This window comes from Barbus barbus, assembly GCF_936440315.1.
Source record: "Barbus barbus genome assembly, chromosome: 38".
Taxonomy (NCBI): domain Eukaryota; kingdom Metazoa; phylum Chordata; class Actinopteri; order Cypriniformes; family Cyprinidae; genus Barbus; species Barbus barbus.
The window spans coordinates 18,790,825-18,815,205 of NC_136716.1; the positions used below are offsets into that span (position 1 = coordinate 18,790,825).

At 38.8% G+C, this 24,381-nt stretch overlaps 1 protein-coding gene across 4 annotated transcripts in view; it reads right to left on the reverse strand.

The window, feature by feature from the left end:
• The window catches only part of vti1a (vesicle transport through interaction with t-SNAREs 1A), a 134,423-nt gene that overhangs the window by 31,877 nt on the left and 78,165 nt on the right, over positions 1–24,381 (reverse strand). For 2 of the 4 annotated variants that reach the window (XM_079398076.1, XM_079398075.1), the window contains one exon: positions 19,954–20,015. In XM_079398076.1, coding sequence (XP_079254202.1) covers positions 19,954–20,015 — 62 coding nt within the window. Of the gene's footprint in view, positions 1–19,942; positions 20,016–24,381 lie in introns of all 4 variants that reach the window. The other 2 variants (XM_079398078.1, XM_079398077.1) reach the window with 1 other exon arrangement.

Below are 24,381 nucleotides of genomic sequence, written 5' to 3' on the forward strand. Positions count from 1 at the left end.
CATTTAGAAAATAAATAGAATCTATTCTGATTATGTTGTGACAGAACATTAAGGCAGGACAAAATGTCTCTTTAGACTTTAGATACTCATATTACACTGTTTGTTCTTCGGACGCCTTGCATTTGCTCTTTGATTCATGCGCTCCCAAAAGCTATAATGAAAGATTTGTGAAAGGAAAGCAGTGTTTAAGATGGTTTATGTGAAGCCTAAAATGCTTGACCACAGGGCAGTTTTTAGACAGGAACTTACGCATCCACATCTTATTAAATAAAGCTTAAGTCCACCAGCGAGGTTGGCTTAAAACACAAACACAGAACCTCTCTGTGTCTGCCATTCATGCAAGCAAACAGTCTGGCAACAAGGCAAAAATGTCTCTGAAAAAAGTGCCCGCTCACATTTGTGTGATGAGCAGGTATGTACTCAGGTCAACTGAGGTTTGGGATTTGAACCCCATCAGCAAACAGGCTGGGAAAGTGACACGGGCCTGCCAGGCCAACGGGCTAATGTCCTGACAACCTCCTCATAACGTCTTGACAACGTTAACCCTGGCTCATCACCGCTGACTCTTCCTGAGTACTGGCGAGCAGACAGGAAGCATCATCGTAACGAAACAAACAGTGAAATACACAAACGGACTGACCGGGTCACCAGAGACTTCGGGATGGATATCCATGTGAACAAACAGAAATTTCTACTTTTCAGCACAACGTACCAAACACACATGCATACACGCAAGCATGCACAAACATTCAGCTATGGATGGTCATTTGAAAGAGAGAGAGAGATGCTGGCACCTGAATTGGGGAGGATATTTAATTACAGAGCTCTTGTGAATGAAGCCCATTCCTTCGAGAATGTGTGAGCGTGCATGTCACAGGCCATGTCATTGTAATTACACTTAGCCTCTGGATTTAAGAGAGGATGGAACAGAATGTTTGTATGACCTCACTCACGGTCAACAAAATGCCATAGTGTCCAATCCAGCTCTTACTCTGGTCATTACAACCATTAAGGAAGTTAAAACTCAGCCAAATCAGCTCATATGAAGCTTACAACTTTCACATTCACTTTCACACTGTATTTCCATGCAAGTAATTCTAACATAAGCAGAGAAAATGTGAAAATTCTGCATTCATCTCTTCCTGTCATTGTCCAAGTCAATATAAAACAACATTTTGTTCCACAACATGTCAATGCCACTTTTCAAACCCAATTTACTTTCATAATGTAACATATTTCTGAGTGAAACGGGGTAAAAAATAACAGGATTTTGCCCATTGAGAATTATTGGATCTTGAAATGCGGGTGTTCCATACCAGAATTTGCTATTTCACTTCTACAAAAACAGCTGGCAACAATTTTGTTAGGTGCTTTTGTCAAGTTTTTTTCTTAGTGGTTGTTGATTTAATAAAATTTTAATTTTTTTTACTTTAATTTATCTCAGTTTGGGGCTAAAACTTAAAATGAAATTTTCAAATTGTAGTTTATGTTTTTCATCTAATATTTAAACGTTATTTAATGTCTGCTTTATTTCAATTAACAAAAATAGTTTTCAATAGTTTTATTCATAGTTAACAAAAAAAAACTAATGTTTTAGAGGTGGAGAAGTAATTAAATTCAATGAAGATTATTTTTGGTAACATTTTAAAATATGTTCAAGGTTTTATAACATTAAAATATAATATAATTTTAAAGCATTTATTAATTTAGATGCATATTTATGAATAAATTATTTTAAAACAAGTTATAAAGTTAATAAATTAATTATATTGATAAATATACCATGTTGCATTGCTAATAACAATGTTAAATGTAATTGAATAATGTTTGTAATATATTTGCAATATGAAATATGTTTGTAATATGTAATATAACTAATGGGAAGTTGAAATGTAAAAAAATGTGTATGCAGAAATTAAGATGAATAAATGCTCTAAAAGTGTTGCTCATTTTAAGTTCATTAAAAAGCGTTAACTAATGTTAAAAAACTGAATCTTACTGTAAAGTGCCACATGCACTAATGAATCATGCACAATAAGACCAAGAACACATTTTTAAGAAAGTAAATAGGGATCATTTGGATGTCATGTTGATTTTGAGATTATATGATTTTGCTTGTTCCAAAATTATATTAGGAGTGAAGCTTGAGTAAATCAAGTCAATAATACTCAATCACAAAATAGCCTGGATTAAAGACAGAAGCACTAAGTAAATCCCTGTGGAGGATCTTGCAAAAGGGCCTTTTCAATTTGGGAGTTGGCGCAGATTTGGGAGAGAGGTGTGATCCAGGAAGACAGGTAGCGACAGGGTGCTGTTGACCCTAGAGGTGCAAACAAATGTGGGTGTTGCCATGGGAGGCTGCCAGCTCCAGAACGAGCGAGTAAGCTCCGCTGTCAAAGTGGAGAAAGGAGGAGAGCAGTGGAGATTGAGGAGTCTAGTCTCCAGCTGGCATAAGGCCTGGTGTAGCACCAGAACCAGCCGCCTCTCCAACCCAGACACTCAGCCAAGGCCAAGCACGCACTGCCAGCTGGGAAAATACCCTACTGTGGAGCAGTGTACTCCAAACAAACAAAAGCACACAGGCCACAGACCTGTCATTAGCCAGTGCCAGCATACGGCGCCTGTAATTACAACTGTCTCAGGATCGGTACGCATCCACAGGACACTAAGACAAGCAGAAAGCAACAAGATGAGAATTTTATACTTTATAAAGATGAATACTTCAAAGTAAAATACCTTATGTTAGGGTTTTCCAAAACTTTTTCATGCTAGAGCTCATCAACAGGTATACAGTCTAAAAATTATTAGAAATTTATGTTATTTTATAGTTATTTTTTCAATGAAATTGTAAAATGTATTAAAGTTGATTTTTTCATTAATTGGACAAAATTGATTTAATTCTAAATGACAGCAAAGACATTTCGAATTTTACAAAAGATTTCTATTTCAAATTAATACATTTCTTTTGAACTTTCTATTCATCATCATCATCAAAACAACATAAATCAATAAATAAATTATTTATTTATTACAGTTTCCACAACTGTGATTATGTGACACTGAAGTCTGGATTAATACTTTAAAATTATAAAAATAGTAGCTACTGAAAAAATCAGGTTTGTCATTAAAGTAATAAATTATATTTATAAATATATTCAAACAGAAAACTGTTATTTTAAATTGTAATACTATTTCACAATATTACTGTTTTACTGTAATTTTGATCAATTAAATTACTTCTTTAAAAACAAAAAAATTCAACAGACACTGAATTTAATATAATAAATAAAAACATTTTACATTTTATTTTTGTATCATTCTTATTTTATATGAAATATTCATATACGTAGTATTTATAAAAAATGGAAATTTCACGAAATGACATTTGACAGACATTAAAGAAAGACCTATTAAGGAACAGTAATGTTACTTTGCACATCTCTGAAAATTGTTGCCTTATGTTAGGATTTTATATCCCATAAAACTAAGCAAGAACAGAACGACTGCAAGAATGCATTAAAAAGACAAGTTTTATATTTCCATGCGGGCTGCAAACAAACCAAATAAAACTTTTTAGCCAGTTCCAACAGCATTTGCTATAAAGCATTAGTATCTGTGTGGACCATTTTCTCATAATCCAATAGTATCCAATAGGTCATGCCTGAACAATTTGTGGAGTAAAAAATGAGTGAGCTGTTTAGAGAGGTTACTTCAGTTCATTGGTTTAGGAGGAAAGATCCCATGAACTATGAACTAAATATGGCATCATTGCATTACCCAGAATGCATCCGGCCCTCCCTGAGCATTTAGGATCTTCCTTTTTAAGTGCAGGGAAAAGGTCAGAATACTTTAGAGATGTATCAGCTACCAAATCAACTTATCAAACAGGCCTGAGTTCAGGTATTTCAAAAAATACTTTAAAAAGGAGATCAACACAAGGCCGCATGTAAAAAAAGAGTTACCACAGTCCATCTGAACTTAAACTGTATAGACTTTTTTTACATAACTAATCCCTGACCTATCATGTGCACTTCATGTGAGTAAAAGATGACTACGGGCACATCAAACTGCACAAGTCGTTCAAAACGAACATCAGTGGTACAGTTGGTACAAGCTGAAACGACAGACTCCATGTCCCTGTCAACACACTGCCTCAGAGATGTTGAAAGCAACCTTGCTTTAGTTCTGCCAAAGACAAAAAGACAGCTTTTGGAGACAAAGATAACCCGTAAAAGCCATACGCTGTCAGTCAAAGACAGTGAAGCCTTTTTTAAAGCTGCCATTAGTTAATTATGCAACAAAAGCCGAAGAACAGCCTTAATGAGTGTATGAGGTGAGCCATAAAGTCTTTACATGCCTCAGGGCCTTCAGCGTGAGCTTTCTTGCTCTCTCCAAAACAAAACACACGCATACAAACATTCACACGCTAAACCTGTCACCCACTGACACTGAGATTTTTATCAATTCACTTATTAATTTAAACACAAACACATTAATTGGACCAGTGAAGGAAGGTGGGGAGGGGGGTGGGGGTCTGGAAAATATGAAAGACACAAAAAACAAAGAAGTCTGGAAGCTTATGCAGGGTTGAAAAGAATTATATGCATATGTAGCAGCTATGCCTCTTTCACTAGGAGACTGAATGTGAAGAGTCACTAGACCTGTTTGTTCACCTTTGCCTTGACATCTTCCTACTGCTTCAAAAACAATACAGGCACAGGATGCTGCAGTGCCAGGGGAGTTTTGTCCGATGTGAACAGTGAGACAGTGTCTACACAAAAAACTTAATGAGAAAATGACCAACAGTTCAAAAACTAAAAAAAAAATATGGGACCAAACAATAGGGTGAATTCAGGCAAATTAGTCTATTTCAAAATGTTTTTAAACTATACCGTTTGCATCATGTTCAACGCTGTCTCACAACCAATTTGTACGTATTTTACGAGGTGGCTAATTCGTACAAATTTGTACAACCACACTCCTAAGATTTTGCACGTTTTATGTGAGGGGTAGGTTTAGGGGTGGTCATTCGTACAAATTCTTATGAATTAGTCACCTCGTAAAACATGTACGAATTGCTGTGAGATTAGGTTGTCATTTTCCGAAATCTGAAATTGTAGTGTGTATATACATACAGTATAATATATATAATATATAATTATTATACATTATTATATTACATATAATAAATTATTTTTGTCTTCAGAAGAACAGTAAGGAAACCATCCTTACTTTTAACAAAATTTTACTGTGCAATTCTTTCATGTTGAATCTAATTTGGCTACAATGGCTGCAATAATGGTTCTTCTGATTGAGGAAAACTAGGCCGATTTAGAGGAAATACCTAAATAGAGATATAAATTGAATACATTTTTTAAGGCTGAAAAATCTTGAGATCTAGGCAAAAGGTATGACATGCCATGCATATACACCATACGCATATAACAACATGATAGGGTCCAACTCCTCAAAAATGCCCAGTAGAAGAGTTGCTATTAAGCATTATGATGGGCTTTCAATGAAATCAGAGGGGAGAGAGAGAGACAAACACCAAGAGAGAAAGGATAGTGGTACCAAGTCTTTGCCCCATTACTTTACATCTTGATGGATGCTCTAACTCACCCCAACCAGAAAACACAACAGAGGGCAAAAAACTTGGTCGTCATGACGAATGCCTTCCTGGCTGTCAATCAAAAAGTTCCCAAGGAAGTTTTTATTGAAGATAGGTAGGTGATGTCTGTCTCCTTCCCCGCAGGACAATCACAGGGCCCTGTGCAACGACAGCCGCCCGACACCAGATCAAACGCCACCCTGCCCTTGGAATGACACTGCAGCCACTTCAAGGGGGGACGTAGTCACTGATCTCAGAACAGCGCGTCTAACACCCTGACGAGCGATACCTTTACAAGGTTGGAAACGACAGAGGAGGAGAAGCTCGTCACTCCAATGTCATACACAGTGACCCCACCGAGTTTAATAATTGGAAAAGTGGAAAAGGTCAGCTGATGTAAAGGTGTAGAAGACAGGATCTTTTCAAGGGTAAAATACCAATTGCTCTGAAGCCTTCAGTCACCACAGCATCATAAAAAATATGATAACCATTATTGTTGTATTACTTTTACAGCCATGGTTTTCTATGTATATATTTCCATTTTGCCCCTGCCCCTCCAGAGGTCTGTGCACGCCACTGTTTATATATATATACACACATATACACACACACACATACACACACACACACACACACACACACACATATATATATATATATATATATACACACAGTGGTGTGAAAAACTGTTGGCCCCCTTCCTGATTTTTTTTTTTTTTTGCATGTTTGTCAGACTTAATTATTAATCAAAGATGACACAAGGAAGCACAACATGCAGTTTTTGAATGAAGTTTTTTATTATGAAGGGAAAACAAAATCCAAACCCACATGGCCCTGTGTGAAAAAGTGCTTGCCCCCTAAACCTAATAACTGGTTGGGCCACCCTTAGCAGCAACAACTGCAATCAAGCGTTTGTGATAACTTGCAATGAGTCTGTTACAGCGCTGTGGAGGAAGTTTGGCCCACTCATCTTGGCAGAATTGTTGTAATTCAGCCACATTGGAGGGTTTCGAGCATGAACCGCCTTTTTAAGGTCATGCCACAGCATCTCAATTGGATTCAGGTCAGGACTTTGACTAGGCCACTCCAAAGTCTTCATTTTGTTTTTCTTCAGCCATTCAGAGGTGGATTTGCTGGTGTTTTGGATCATTGTCCTGCTGCAGAACCCAAGTTCGCTTCAGCTTGAGGGCACAAACAGATGGCCGGACATTGTCCTTCAGGATTTTTTGGTACGACTGCACACCGTCACACAACTCCAACCTTTTCATTAAGTTTGCGGATGACACGACTGTGGTGGGTCTCATTAGCAACAGAGATGAGACAAACTACAGGAGCGAGGTGAGCCGCCTGGCCGGGTGGTGCAGTGACAACAATCTCTCTCTGAATGTGGAGAAGACAAAGGAGATTGTTGTTGACTTCAGGAGAGTACACACTCAGCATGCCCCTCTGACCATCAACGGTGCGACTGTAGAGAGAGTGAGCAGCACCAAGTTCCTGGGTGTACACATCACGGAGGACCTCTCCTGGACTAACAACACTGTAGCACTGGCCAAGAAAGCACAGCAGCGTCTCTACTTCCTCCGCAAACTTAGAAGAGCCAGAGCCCCGGCCCCCATCATGTGCACCTTCTACAGAGGCACCATCGAGAGCATCCTGACTAGCTGCATCACTGTGTGGTATGGCGCTTGCAACGCATCCTGCCGCAAGTCACTTCAACGCATAGTGAGAGCAGCTGAGAAGATCGTTGGTGTTTGATGTCATGTTTGATGGTGGAGATGGTGTTCTTGGGGTCATAGGCAGAATTCCTCCTCCTCCAAACATGGAGAGTTGAGTTGATGCCAAAGAGCTCGATTTTGGTCTCATCTGACCACAGCACTTTCCCCCAGTTCTCCTCTGAATCATTGGCAAACTTCAGAAGGGCCTGTACATTTTGTTGCCCCATCTGCCCTCCAACGACAACACTGCACCTGTCCTGAGCCTTCATGAAGTGAGATTCTGCTTTAGCAACATCAACCCCAGGAAGGCATCTGGTCCAGACGGAGTGCTGGGCTGGGTGCTAAAGGACTGTGCAGCCGAACTGGCAGGGGTCTTCACAACCATCTTCAACCTGTCGCTGTCCAAGTCATGGGTCCCAGCATGTTTTAAAGCAGCCACAATCATTCCTGTCCCCAAACAAGCCAATGTCACATGCCTGAATGACTACAGGCCTGTAGCACTCACACCTTTCCCTGCTAAGTCCTATTGTGCTTCACATACTTCTAAAACACCTGGAGCACAAAAACACCTATGCTAGGCTGCTTTTCATTGACTTTAGTTCGGCTTTTAATACAATCCGGCCAAACACACTCCTGCTAAAACTGAGCAACCTTGGATTGAACAACGTATTATGTAACTGGATACTGGACTGTTTAAACCAACCGCTCTCAATGTGTGAAAACGGGCGAGCACATTTCAAACACCATGTACATCAACACTGGTGCCCCTCAGGGTTGTGTGTTCAGTCCACTACTCTACACACTTTACACACATGACCGTTCTAACTCCTTCCCCACTAATCACATCGTTAAATTTGCAGATAACACAACTGTGCTTGGCCTCATAACAAACAACAATGAGATGGCATACAGGGAGGAGACTGAACTACTGGCGGGGTGGTGTAAAAAGCATAACCTGGCTCTTAATATTAAAGAGACAAAATAAATTATAGTGGACTTTTGTAAATTAAATCATCCTGGAAATTCACCTCTCTACAGTAACGGAGAGGCTGTAGAAAGGGTGAAAAGTTTCAAATTCCTGGGTCTCACAGAGGATCTGTCCTGGGGCAATAACATCACCTTAGCTGTAGGGAAGGCCCAGCAGAGTCTCTTTTTCCTGAGGAAGCTGAAAAAAGCCAAATTGCCCCAGAACCTCATTTTAAACTTCTACAATTGTGCAATTCACAGTGTGCTGACCTATGGGCTGCTAGTGTGGTTTTCCAGCTGAACAGCAGATTATTCAGAGGGTGGTGAAAACTGCTGGTAAAATCATCGGAACCGTCCTCCCGGAGGTTTCTACTGTGTACACATCCCGCTGCCTGCGCAGGACACACAACATCATAAGAGACCCATTTCACCCAGCACACATTTTGTTCCACCTTTTGCCCTCTGGTAGGAGGTAAAGGTCTCTTCAGGCCAGGACCACCAGAATGGTCAACAGCCTTTATCCCCAGGCAGTTAGACTGCTGAACAAACACTGTTCCCCTCTCCCCCCACTTAAATTTGGATTCAATATGTACCACTCTTCAATAATGGCATTAACTGTGAACTGGATTTTGCATTGCTGCAGCACACACAACAATACACATCATTACTGGTTATTACTGTTTCCCCACCTCATACACTTTATTCCTTGTCAATGTCGCATTGTCCTGTTTACATACTGGGCTATTGCTGATCATGTTGGACCTTATTATGTTTAAATTCTATGTATTTGCCCTTTAAGAAATTGCACTGTCGATTGAGGCTCTAATGTAATCTCGTTGTTTTACAACAATGACAATAAATTATTTATTCATTCATTTATTCATTACATGTGCTTTCTTGAGCAGGGGGACCTTGCGGGTGCTGCAGGATTTCAGTCCTTCACTGCGTAGTGTGTTACCAATTGTTTTCTTGGTGACTATAGTCCCAGCTGCTTTGAGATCATTGACAAGATCCTCCCGTGCAGTTCTGGGCTGATTCCTCACCGTTCCCCACCTAGCCCCAGTCCGAGGGAGATTGACAGTTATTTTGTGTTTCTTCCATTTGTGAATAATCGCACCAACTGTTGTCACCTTCTCACCAAGCTGCTTGGCGATGGTCTTGTAGCCCATTCCAGCCTTGTATAGGTCTACAATGTTGCCCCTGACATCCTTGGACAGCTCTTTGGTCTTGGCCATGGTGGAGAGTTTGGAATCTGATTGATTGATTGCTTCTGTGGACAGGTTGTCTTTTATACAGGTAACAAACTGAGATTAGGAGCACTCCCTTTAAGAGAGTGCTCCTAATCTCAGCTCCTTGCCTGTATAAAAGACACCTGGGAGCCAGAAATCTTGCTGATTGATAGGGGATCAAATACTTATTTGCCTCATTAAAATGCAAATCAATTTATAACTTTTTTGAAATGCGTTTTTCTGGATTTTTTTGTTGTTATTCTGTCTCTCACTGTCCTACCATTAAAATTATAGACTGATCATTTCTTTGTCAGTGGGCAAACGTGCAAAATATATGTATAAACATATACACACACACATACATATATATACACACACACATTTTTGGGTCACAAAAGACTGACTCCTGTCCTATACTGTTATCTCCTCCTCTAAAAATGGAGGCTAAACAGATGCTGCTAGTATAATGGAGACGACATATCAATGTGTGCTTTTCTCTCTTTCAGACTGATGTACCCCAAATGTAAGAACTCATCACTTAACATGCCAGTCCTGAGATTGTTTGCAGCCCAAACATGTGTGTGCTTTGCAAAGCAGGCAATCAGCACATACTAATAGGAGTAGGAAAGACACACAGTTTAAGTGTCACTGTTACCCATGATGCTCTCAGCAGTGGGTAATGAGGCTGAGGTGTGTGTGTGCCACAGGGGTTTATCCAGAGGCCTGTCAACCTTCCCGGCAGCCTGCTGCACATACACATTCACACACTCTTCATTTAGATGCTCATGAAACTTTACAGCTTTACACATTGACGGTATACACACAAATACACACACACACTATGGAGCCATCAGTACTCATTATCGAATATAAAAGATTGACGAACAACATGTAGAGAGAGTCTCATAGAGAGAGTCTCAAATCATTGTTTTAAAAAGAAAACATAAATCTGATGCATGATACTGATGTTGTGACCAATGAAACCAATTAGTGGTCAACTGATGCAATGACAAGGTTGATAAATATTACAATACTATGGTATTTTAAATCAATTATAAATAGTTCTTTATTTTACGAATAAACAGGATGACTACTGACACAAGTAGACGCATATATCTATTGTCTAAATCCCAATGACCCAATGAGCATTTCGCTGTCCAGTGGTCATGATTTAATTTAGCAGTTTCTGTATTGCATTTGTTTTTAATATTTCCCATGACTTTTCAGTGTGAGTTAAATCTCTTTTTTGGTGCATTTTGCCTATAAAAGAAAACCTAATTACGCACAACTGAGTATAAAGCATTTTTCACTTCCAGCCCTTGTTAACAATTATATCTCACTTATAAATGATTCAATGCAAAATTAATTGTAGTTATTAAGATTGATGTGGTTTGGAATTGGTAAAATGTGTTTGGAAAAAAAAAAATATGACCAGAATATTGACTTGCACTGTATATACACAACCATTCAAAGGTTTGTGGTAAGAGTTTTTTTTTTTTTTTTGGATAGAAATTAAGGTTTTTATTCATGAAGAATGCATTAAACTGATTTAAAAGTAACATTAAAAATAACAGATATTTATAATGTTAAAAAAGATTGCTTTTTTTTTTTTAAATGTTATTTTAAACTTTCGATTCAATAAAGAATCCTGAAAAAAAGTATCAGTTTCCATACAAATGTTACACAAACACTGCGTTCAATATTGATAAAATAATCTTGAGCACCAAATCAGCATATTACTTTAGAAAGATTTCTGAAGGCTCTAAATTAAACACTGGAATAATGGCTGCAATAATCTTTTAAATTTATATATACTAATTTTTATATATATTCATATATTATTAAATTTAATTAATTATTTCATGATTGTAGATTCAGGCACTGAAAAACTCATATCACTTAAACATAGGCTAAAATGTATGTTTGGAGGGGTCAGTTACCTTGTTTGACAGAAACAGGAAGGTCTTAAAAAGGTCAGAGGTGAAAACTCCATTGATATATATTTTTATATTTATACATATACACACATTCGCACAGTGACATTTGACTAGCTAAGACCATATTATCTCCAGACACCTGAACTGAAATGTTGTGACACACAAGATGCTCAGAGTATACCTGCTGTCCAAAATAAACCTGACACCCCAGAGTCTAAAAGGCCTGAGCCAGAGCTGTGACCAGGAGAGAAACAAGATAGTGAGTTACAGTAGTAAATCTTGCAGATGTGCGTCACCACGCTCCATGACACACATATGCACACTTATCAACGCCACTTCTCTTTAATTCAGTTGCGCCACTCCATAACTGAGTGGATATAAGAAGCAAATTTTATAAAATACAAACATGTTGTAAGTGAACATGGTTTTGCTAACTTTTTTTGCTAACCACAACCACATGCGGAAAAAGAATCCACTAAAGACAAAACATCATTTAGGTTAGAAGTTTCAATTTATCTAAAAAAAATGTACAGTGGGATACAAATCTGGGCTTTGTGTAGCTAGTCAAGTTCTTCCATAAAGAAATTCGCACATGGTCATGTGGAGCAGAAACGGGATCTCTCCAAACTGTTGCCAAAAAACTGCAAGCACAAAATTGTCTTGAATGCCATTACATGCAGCTGTGTTACCTTGCAAATTCTAAAAACAACCCCACATGACTCTAGCACCAAACACCTAGTTCTCAGCCAGGTAGCGTTCTCGTAGCATCAGCCAAACCAACATTCATGGTGGTGAAACATGGTTTCCAGAAGCAGCGTGATTCATACCACTCCAGCGATGACAAATGTAGAACATGGCATTTGCCACAGCTGCTCGGAAAGGAAATCAGAGAAATGCTGGGAAAAGAGCACCCACAGGGAGGGGCCTGCTGCCCTGGAGACAGTCACCGATGGAAAGGGCTCCAAGCTCTGAAATTTGGCTTGTTCTGGATCTTTGGATCTCAAAGCTCAATGAAGGGGGAAATGGCTGATCACAGAATCAAAATAGCAAAAAATCTGACAGTAACTAAAGACAGCTATAACAATAACTATATTAGCGCCCGCACCAAAGCACAATGACATTCTGTTTATTATAAGCACATGCTGCAGTTATGTCATTGGTTGCTTTAAATGCGCACGCTATTTAAAGAAACAGTTCACCCAAAAATGAACATTTAGAGGAGTTTATTTCTTCATCGGAACAGATTTGAAGAAATTTAGCAATGCTCACAAATGAATCTTCTGCAGTGAATGGGTGCCGTCAGAATAAAGGTTCAAACAGCTGATAAAAACCATCACAATAATCCACAAGTAATCCATACTACATCAATTAACATCTTGTGATGTGAAAATCTGAGTGATTCCTCTATCCATTTATGCTTTCTCCAATGTAAAATTTTTAATCAGGACAGAAATATGCAACACAAATCAAGGAAAGATTAATTTGTTTCTTTACAAACACACAGTTTTCACTTCACAAGACATTAATTGATGGACTGGAGTCATGTTAATTACTTATGGATTCCTGTGATGTTTTTATCAGATGTTTGGACTCTTATTCTCATGGCACCCATTAACTGCAGAGGATCTATTGTTGAGTAAATGATGCCACTTTTCCAAATCTGTTTCAACAAAGAAACAAACTGTCATTATAATAATGTTATTTTCATTATAGATGCGATGTGGACGTCCTATTCCCATAATTAGAATTATTATTGAAACTTCATAGTTATTATAGTTATAATCCGTGATGTGAACGTCTCTTAAAAAGTAGAGAAAAGAAAACCAGCACTTCTTATAAAGGTTAGTTTGGAGAGGCATACACACCTCACCTGTACAACTGGTAAATTTAGAGTAAAATTCCGACTTTGCTTTTCAACAAGCTTTGTTCTTCCTTCAGCCTATATCAGCCGTTCATTATGATTTTGACAGCAGAAAGAATTTCATACTTGCGCAAAACTATACGGCGAACTGCGTGTAGGAGTTTGTTTGCAAGGACGGGAGTGAATGTGTGGGAGAAAGAGAGCCGTGCCCCCGTCACTTCTCCACCCTGCTCCCTCGACTCCAGCATCTTAACGAGGCTTTTCCCCTCGCTTTGCAGAACGAGGGAGAAGCCAAATAAATAAAAGAATAAAAGGCAAGCAAGAAGAGGGAAAACACACACTGAACTATAATTTGTTATATCTTTCAGCTCCAATTAAAAATAATATCAAATCTTTTTGTTCAACTTCATAACAAGACTTCAAGAGGGCCCCCAAGACTCTTTCTATTTGCATCCCTCAACAGCCCACTGGTGCTCCTGAATCACATTAATTATATGACCTACATAGCACGTCGTTAATATTCTAAGTTGGGAGAGGAACTGGGAGCCAATACGGTGGAAGTCTAAATTTGAAGATCTTCAGGACATCAGAGCTCACGCTTTTCTGGGGTTCGCGCTTTGATCTCCTCCCTCTTGACATTGTTTGCAAATGTCTGTTTAATGGGACTGGCAAACACCAGAATACAGCCACATTCGGGGGGGTTCGCTCTCCGTCGCCCTCCCTCCCCTTCTTTCTCGTCTGCTATCATGCTGCGCCGATGACGACTCACAGAATGTTGAAACAAAGGGAGATGGAGAGGAAAATCAAGGAAGAGAGAGAGGTGACAGTGTGGCTCACCTCTCACAATACCACATCTACTGATCTAATCGCTGCTGGGATCAGAGCGCTTAGTGACAGAGAAGTGTTACAGCTGTTCAGGATGTACAAAGTCGGAGCTACTCTGCTTCACACGTAATGCTTTATGAATATGAATATTTCATAAAGGGGGGGGGGGGTGTAAGGAGCTCCTGTTGTTTGTGCATTAACGCACAATACCCGAGGTAATGTGCGTGTTCGCAGCCAGAGACACGGCGGACCTGATGTCTTAATCAGTGTCCAGCTGTACTGTGGGCTTCTTCAGAAGATCGAGGCCTGGCTCCTCTAAGCTGGTCCATGAATATGGAGCTGTTCTGCGGTGCGGGCCTTGGTTATGTTTTCTGTCTGATATGTCTGCCCCATTCCCATTTCAAAGGGAGGTCCACCCAGGGGTTTGACTTTTTGATCTGACTGGCGACCACCTGCATGCGGTATCAGGCCCCTGGTCTCCGTGGAAGGCTGAGCAGGAGCTCTGCACTGGGCACTGATCCAATCACTACCCTTCCTTCTCTCTTGCTCTCTCACTATCCATCCACATCAGCAGGAGGCCTTTCACCATAGTCTAGTTCTGAAGCCATAAGGACATCATCACGGCCATTTTGAGGTTAAAGGCCCTTTCACACTAAGTCTGCACAAAAAAAAATGATGATAAAACAAAACAATGGACCTTTTTACACCTGGCCTTAACCTACAGAGTTGTCGTCATTTACTCACCCTAATATTATCTCAAACCTATAAAACTGTATTTCCTCTGAACATAGAAGAAGATATTTTGAGAAATTTCTCAGTGTTTTTTAGCAAGGGTCAGGTGAGTAAGTCAAATTAAGTCAGGTGAGTAAATGGTGGCAGAATTTTACATTTTTGGGTGAACTATCCCTTTAAGTGATTACACCTAAAAACATTAAAAGCCAGGTTTAAACACACCCAAGATGCTTTGCGATCAAACCCCTACTAAGTAGAAGGACAGAAGATACTGAGCTCTTGTAATTAGTTTTTTCAATTTATTCAACAATGTCTGATTATTCAACAAATTAATTCACTGGATTACACATGGAAATCTAATTTTTGTCTCATTTCTCTCCCAAAACTAGTGATTTAATGGTGTGTTCACACCAAAAGCGAAGCAAATATTTGCATCGCATTACTCACTCTAGTTTACTTGCGGAATGTTTTTCGCCTTACTCAAATGAACAAAAATATAAAAACAAAAAAAAAAATTACGGTGGCCGAGAGAGCTCAACGTGCTGCAACTTCAGAAAACACATGCAAATAGAAAAAGCACCAGCAAGAAAACATCTTCCTCAATTTGACAGCAGGCGCTGCAAATGCTCACAACACAAACAAATAAAGAAGCGCACAGCAAATGCTCACAACCAAATAAAGAATTTAGTTTGCAGTGCGTTTCTTTATTTGTTTGTGTTGTGAGCATTTGCAGCACGTGTTGTCAAATCGATGAAGTTGTTTTCTTAATTTGCAGTTGTTTTTTTCTATTTGCAGTGCGTTTCTTTATTTGGTTGTGTTGTGAGCATTTGCAGCGCTTGTGTTGTAAAATTGACAAAGTTGTTTTCTTAATTTGCAGGTGTTTTTTATATTTGCAGCGCGTTGAGCTCTCTCGGCCACCATAAAAAATACATTTTCTGGTACAACCGGATGTGTCAAACCAAAAGTGCCAATAAGCTCTTTGCTGATAGGTTTGCATAATAACGTGTTGTACGAATTTTCCACGCGGAAGACACTATTGAGGCGAACATTGTGTGTTCGCGGCAAACATGTCGCACGTCGCTAATTCTTGTCTATTCACATCTTTGCATTGACTTTGTATGTAATCTACTCATGCAAATAATTAAATTAGCTTTTGGTGTGCACACACCATAAAACTTTGGCAAATGAAATGCATGAAATCACAGAAAGCATTTTAAATTACCTATCAATGCTTTTAAAATTTGGTTAAAGTTGGAAATATTTGAGTTAACAAACTTTTAACGTAATATGTCAGTGATTATTTGATATTTTTTGTGATTTAATATTGTCTGATTTGCATTTTGAGTGCATTTATTGCCAGATGTAAAGGGCCACTCTTGTTTATTCACATTAGGCTGTGTTAACAGGCCCAAAAATGAGTTACCCTTATGTCATTTCAAACCCGTATGATCGTCTTTCTTCTGTGGAGCGCAAAATAAGATATTTTGAAAAACGTTGGTGTCCAAACAACAAACAATGGAACCCTTTTGAATTTTATTGTATTTTCAATATATCAGAAGAAAGTCATACAGGTTTGTAACAAAATAAGGGTGAGTTAATAATGACAGAATATTCTTTTTTGGGTGAACTATAACTTTAAAACAACAATATACTGTAGGCATGGACCCAGTGCAGAAACGGTCAGTACTAGAAAGGACTTGTTTTCAGTTTCAAGCCTTGTTAATACATCTTACTCTTGCAAAACAAATCTACCAAACTACTTCCAACTGTAAGTTTGTATGTCTAAGAACTTCTAGTGCAAGGTCACATTGCTCATGCTGCTTCAGCCCTCCTCCAAGGCTGCTTTGAAGGCTCGACTGAGTCCAGTAACTTGTGTATTAAACAATCTGTCATCAAGGCAAATGTTTTAATTGGTATGATTATTCTTTAATAATATTATGATTTCTTTAAGCAGGCATCGCCATTAAAAGTTAATGAGATGAGTATGACCATGACAATATAATTAAAACCCTCAGGAGTTTCTGAAGCTGGCCATTAATAATTTAGAGTGAGCTGGAGCACGAGACAGCCCAGCTCAGTAGTTTGCTCAGGGAGAGAGAGAATGAGAGGACCAGGAGAGTAAAACTGCTTTGCCTGTCATGATGTGAGTTTACTTTGATTAAGGGCTGAATTACCAGACTATCAGAGATGCGTCACTGTTAAATCCCTCTGTTAAAAACCTTTTGGGATACGCATCTCTTATTTGATACTAGTGTATTATAAACAGATTCGTTTGAACTCTGTAAAGTCGGGGATGAAAACAGGAGCTGTGCTCAAAATGCACGCAGTGTCCTCGGAGCGGAAGTATCACAGAGTACACATATTTGGAGTCGTCCTCACACACACAGTGCTCTCCACTCAGGGTAAACATCTGGTGTGGCGCGGGTCTCTCTGTCTCCATCTTACAACAATATTTATCGCAGCGGGCTAATGCTCTGTCCTCAACTCACAGCTGAGAGCCTGTGAACCTCACCATGACAAACACAACCTGGAGTAAGTGAGTGTATAAAGGCGTATAAAGGCCAACGCAGATAATCAGGTTATGTAGCGCCGCAGGGAGTCAAGTTCACCTCGCTTTCATTTAAATTACCCTCACATCTGTACCAAGCACAAGCAAAGAATTATATCAAGACTGAAATAAATATACATTAAAGCTAAACAGAAACAGAAAATAAATACAAATAGAAAACAACTGATAAAAATGAAAACTAAATTTAAAATAAAAATATATAACACTGGTTAGGGGCTAAAAACAAAAAGAGTAATATGTGGTGTAGCAATAGTAATATTAAGCTATTACTCAAATGTCCAAAGATTAAGCAAGCATGCAGATAAATAAAAGCCAGGAAATTTTATGAAACACAAAAATCACACCAAAAAAAAAAATTTGTAAACCAACATTCGTTATCTTTGCTACTTTTCTGTTGCAAATAGCTTTGAGATGCAACACAGATTTAATATGTATGTAGGAAGGCTTTATTTGCACTTTTTCAAACAGAAAGGCAAAAACAAGTTAGGAAGAGAGATCTAGAGAGAGAGAAGGCCTTTACTAGGCAGACAGGAAGAACGGGGGGTGTGGTGGGCCTTCATGCAGAAAGGCAGCGGGCTGAAGGGAGAAGGCGCGCGTGGAAAAAGCTCATAAATCCTGATTTGAAGCGGCCTCACTGCAGCACTACATTGCTTAAATGCTACATCTGATTTAGTCTTCCCATTAGGTGACAGCTGAACTTTAACATTAATATGATAATATTGAAATAAGTGCGTGTTATTTACTTAGCGGCGGTGCGGGATGGAATAAGGGAGAGACAGAGGGAGGAGGGAAGGAAAGGAGGATGATGAATGATTTCTGGACAGCTTCTGTGACACCCGGCAGCCGCGGCCCCTCTAATGAGACTTGACAAAATGGAGACATATGCAGAAATATTGGTTACAGTCTGCGTCCTCGGCATCTTGCTCTCTGTCTATGTGTGTCTCCTCCTCTCCCTCTAGCTCGGCTCACACGTCCTTATTGTCTACGACCACTGAAGCATCTATTTCAATTGGCACTTCCTTCCTGGCCCCGGGGTTTTAAATTTAGCTGGTGTCATTTACATATTACTCTTAATCAAAAAAAGAAAAAACGAAACAAAACCTTGTCGTCACGGTTCAGGAAAGGGCGCAAAAGCACTTTATAAAACGGAGATGTGACAGACGTTAAACTGAATTGTGCGTGTGTGTGAAGGAGAGAGATATGAGGCTGGTGGATAAAACAGCAGTAAGTGGAATAGAGAGAGAGAGAGAGAAAGAAAGAGAGAGAGACTGTGCATTGCTTCAGTTATCTCACATCTACCACACAGGGAAAAAAAGCCAATATCTCATCAGCCTGCTGATATGAATGATGAGTTCTGCTGTTTAAAGCCGATACTACATAGAGACAGAATAGTGGGAGGAACACTAGATCTGCTTTAGGGCAGAAGAGTGTTGAAAAAAACAAAACAAATGCATGATGACTAGGCCCACGTGGAATCTGTGCCTGCAGATGCCAGAACTCTGAATCTGAATATACGTGATTTATTCAATTATACTGATAAATGTTGATGTGAAAAAACAACAACTAGAATACACATACTATAAGTAACATTTACACACACCATCATTCAAATGCGTAAAATTTGAGTAAAAATAAATGTATACTTTTATTCAGCAAAGATGTATAAATTAAAAGTAACAGTAACAATTTGTACAATGTTACAAAAAATCTATTAAAAAATACTGTTCTTTTGAACTTTAATTAACAAAGATATGTATCATGTTTTCCACAAAATATTAAGTAGCACACTTGTTTTCAACATTGATAAGAAATGTTTACAGTAGTGAGCACCAAATCAGCATATTAGGATGCTTTCTGAAGGATCATGTGACACTGAATACTGGTGTAATGCTGCTAAAACTAAATCAGCTTTGCTTTGAATACATTACATTTTAAAATATATAATTTTGTGTAATGTAATAACATTTCACAATATTACCTTTTTTTACTGTATGTTCAAATAAAGCTTTGGCGTGCAATAAAAAAAAAAAAACCCTGAAAAAAATAAAAAATAAATAAAAATTGAAATATCCTACAGACCCCAACCTTTTGAATGGTAGTGTTTTGTATACAATACATTATAGTTATTATACATATTATATATTAACTATATATTAAATAGTTTTGAAAGATCATCATTTAAAAAAAAAATAATAATATTGTGAATTTAAAAACCTTTATAAAAATAAAAGAGTATAAAATATGCTCATCAATAAACTATAAATAAAATGAATTAATACTTTTAAATAGATATTAAGGAAAGTGCACAACTCAAGTGTAAAGCATTACAAAGGCCTATGAGTGTTTCTTAAGGGAACCCTACAGTTTAAAACCAGAATTCCATTTTCCTCCATAATAATCTTAACAATAATTGTATAGTTTTGTGTGTTCATGCAGTGGATGGGTATGGGGCCGCTGTCAAACACATCCACAGAGAGGTATCAGAAACGGTCCCTACCTTCCTCTTACCTTCTCAGCATGCTGGTCAGGATCCGAGAGCTCTTGCCCAAGTTAGCGTCCGTCTCTCTCAGCTGTGGAGAAAAAGAGAAGAGAGAATGTCCACATTAGAGGTCATATAAAATTTGTTCTATAAAAATAGGCTTAGAATGTCTACAGACTTCAGTCAGAGACACTGAGAACTGGATTAATGGCTGCTGAAGTTTCAGCTTTGCCATCACAAGAATAAATTACATTTTTAAATCCAATTAAAACATCCATTTGCAATAAATGTAATATTTCAAACTATAATAATATTTCACAATATTACTGTTTTTACTGTATTTTTGGTCAAGTAAATGCAGACTTGGTGAGCATAAGCGACTTTTTAATAAACACTTCAATTGATTAATTCAAAAACTTTTGACTGGTAGTGCATGATTTATATTCAATACATGTCTCACGTAGGGGGACACATAAGTAAAAGCTATCCATCTGGAGGTGTGTGTGTGTGTATGTGTGTGTGTGTGTGTGTATGTGTTTAGGAATGCTGACATTGCTATGAAATTGAAGCCAGAGCTCTGGCAGCCGTCAGATACGTGATTCTGGCTGGCCTCCTTGAGAAAGCCTCCTTCCCTGTCCTCACAGTCAGCAGGGACATGTGCATGTGTATGTGCGTGTGTGTTAGCGGGCAGGCTCAGGGACAGATGTGGTTTTAGGCGGGTTTGGGTTCTGGCACCACCAACAGCACAAGAGCTGCCTGATGTCTCTCTCAGCGATGGATCTGTCCCATGAGAGCTCCCTCGGCTTTTCCCAAAATCCTCTCTCTTTCTCTCTCAGGTCAGAGTTGTGCCAACACGAAAACACACGGTGGAGCTATATGTGAATTAGGAACCCAAAACAAGAGCCACAACAAACGAGATTACCAGTACAGCAGATCTAGAGCAGAGTCCGATTACAGACTAGTAAATGGTCTTGGTAAGATGATTCCCAGTAGCTCGATTCAATGCCTGAATTTCACTGAATAGAGTTAAAAGAGTCATGCAGGCCTAAACCTAAATAAAGAAAAATACAATGAACCACAATCATAGCATAACCAGAAACAAGAATATTATCCATTTAAAAAGCCAAAAAAAATTGACTTTATGAAGTTTGGACACTGTATTCAAAATCAAAATAATCTTGTAATCTTTTGTTCTCAAATTGATATATAGAAATCTTGACATTTGAAAAACCCACTATAAGTGAAAACAGAAACAAGTTATGCAGAAAAATTCTGGCGAATGACAGCGTAGTTTGCACACGTGATATTTTTTAAACATATTTTTGAACATAGTTTTGAAACGTTGCCTTGTCAAAGCTAACCCAGCCAGGGAGATCAAATAAAAGTCTATGACTATGAAAACTGAAAACGACCAAAAATCTGTGATGTAAAAACGAAAATCGAATAATGCCAAAAACTGTATTGTATGTCTAACCATCTTGGCATCTTGACGGAAATACTGCTTTGACCTAATTTTGGTTCTTTTTTAAATGTTCCATTGTGAATCAAATCGCAGTCTATGGGATTTTGACACTTCTTTTAATGTTTATCATGCAAAACACTTGGACATCCAACCATCTTGACATTGAGAAATACCACTTTGAGCTAAACTCTAGAATATGTAATAATAATAAAAAAAGCATTCTGACCAATGAGGCAGCAGTGACTTTTGCAGGACAAAATGCATCGCAGTAACAATTTAGTCCCCATTTCAAAACAAAGAAACCAAATTACAAATTAAAAACATACCTTAATCTATGGGATTTTTCCACTCATTTTAACATCCGTCATTCAAAAAACACTGAACATTTGGAATCATAACAGCACTATTTACTCAAGACATGCAGGATAAGTTATTTGTCAAAGTTAGAGGCTTGCTCATATACAGTACACTGAGGATGAGCAATAGTAATAGTGGTCTTTGCAAGGCACTACATCTCTCTTAGTGTTTGTGTGCGTCTGTTTGAAAGAGCCAGAGTGAACTGATTGTTAAGAGACACTCCAAAAACTCTTTCATCTGCCGTTTCCTTCGCTCAAAAAGCAGTTTATTGCTCTTTCCATCTAATGTCTTCTTATCATGCTTTCTTTTCTTTTCTCCTCTCCATTTCTCCTGCCTGGCAAAATGTCTTTAAAGTGTGAGGGCCAGTCGGGGCTCCAGGGAAGGAGAGCTATTCTCCATAGACAGCAGACCTTTGAAAGGAAATGTTTTATTTCCTTTGAAATGAGCTGCCTGCCCAACTGCCATGTTGTGATCTTTAAGCATCCTTCATAAGAAGCCATCAGAGAGGCCCCTGACTGAGCTCTCTATACCTGTCTTCTAGAAAGAAAGAGGGGCTGAGAGAGAAAAAGAGGGAGAGGTAAGACTATGACAGCGGACACGGTAGGGACAAACAAAACAGGAGGGATAGACTGAGATATGGAAAGGTAAAAACGATTATACATGCAGGGGATAAAGTAACAAATAAAGATTGAAGTAAGGAGGGGGGAGTAAAACAGGGATGAGGATGTAGAGAGAAAGACATCTGATACCTGGTAGGAGGAGTGACACTCAAAAATGCTCACAAGCAGTCTTCTATATCAGCACCTTTCAATCTTAGCGTGGCATACATGTCTATATTGCCCTGAAGGTTATCGATACGGCTTGGTAAAAATAAAGATTTTTCTGATACAATTGTTTTTAAATTACATATAAATATTTTTGTATGTATATAAATCTAATAAATATGTATATATAAAATCACAGAATGAAACACACACACACACACACACACACACACACACACACACACACACACGTGACACCATCTGAACCAAATAAGTTTATCTTGGTCTCATCAGACCACAGGACATGGTTCCAGTAATCCATGTCCTTAGTCTGCTTGTCTTCAGCAAACTGTTTGCGGGCTTTCTTGTGCATCATCTTTAGAAGAGGCTTCCTTCTGGGACGACAGCCATGCAGACCAATTTGATGCAGTGTGCGGCGTATGGCCTGAGCACTGACAGGCTGACCCCCCACCCCTTCAACCTCTGCAGCAATGCAGGCAGCACTCATACGTCTATTTGCACGTGCACTCAACTTCTTTGGTCGACCATGGCGACGCCTGTTCTGAATGGAACCTGTCCTGTTAAACCGCTGCATGGTCTTGGCCAGTTTCAGTTTCAGGGTCTTGGCAATCTTCTTATACACTGTAAAAAAAAAAAAAAAGTTGAGCCAACTTAAAATTTTAAGGCAACCAGCTTCAGCAGAATTGAGAAAACTCAAAAATCTGCTGAAGCTGGTTGCCTTAAAATTTTAAGTTGGCTCAACTTTTTTTTTTTACAGTGTAGCCTACACCATCTTTATGTAGAGCAACGATTCTTTTTTTCAGATCCTGAGAGAGTTCTTTGCCATGAGGTGCCATGTTGAACTTCTAGTGACAGTCTCTTCCAGCTCCAACCATCAGGAAGACAGTACCGGAGCATCAGAGCCCGCTCCGCCAGACTGCTCAACAGCTTTTTCCCCCAGGCTGTGAGAGCCCTGAACTCAAACCACCCCGCCCCCCTCTGAAACCCCATGCAAACCAATACCTCCTGAAACATGGACCAGCCCCCACCCCAAACCTCACACCAAAGAAAAAACTGTATGGAACTTTTTTGTGCAATTCGAAGTGTGCTACACACAGGTGAGTGGGCCTGTACAAACCACCTGTAGTAACACACTCTACTCTATGTGCACTAGACACTTTACACACACTGCTGTGTGTACACAATCCCACAAAAGACTCAGCAATATATGTATGTTTACATGCTCATGCACTACAAATCATCCTGCACTGTTCCCCAACCAGCTGCTTGACTCAAAACGTTTCTCTTTGCACATGTACAGTATTTATGTGAAGCATTCGTATAGTTTGTATTTTTTATCTTTTATTTTTTTAGTTTGTATAGGGTAAATACTTATATATAGTATACGTATAGTTAAAATCTGTCAGTAGGTTAGTTGTGTATAGGTTTATAGTGTTTTTTTTACTTCATTGTTGTATGTCTGTATTTATGTAGCACCGTGGTCCTGCGAGGCACGACATTTCGTTCCACTGTATGTCCCCACATGTAGCGGAATGACGATAAAGCTCAACTTGACTTGACTTGACTTGAGAGAGTGAGAACGATAACACCAAATTTAACACATCTGCTCCCCATTCACACCTGAGACCTTGCAACATTAACGAGTCACATGACACCGGGGAGAGAAAATGGCTAATTGGGCCCAATTTGGACATTTTCACGTAGGGGTGTACTCACTTTTGTGGCCAGCGGTTTAGACATTACTGTTATACACTGTTATACAAGCTGTACACTCACTACTTTACATTGTAGCAAAGTGTCATTTCTTCAGTGTTGTCACATGAAAAGATATAATAAAATATTTACAACAATGT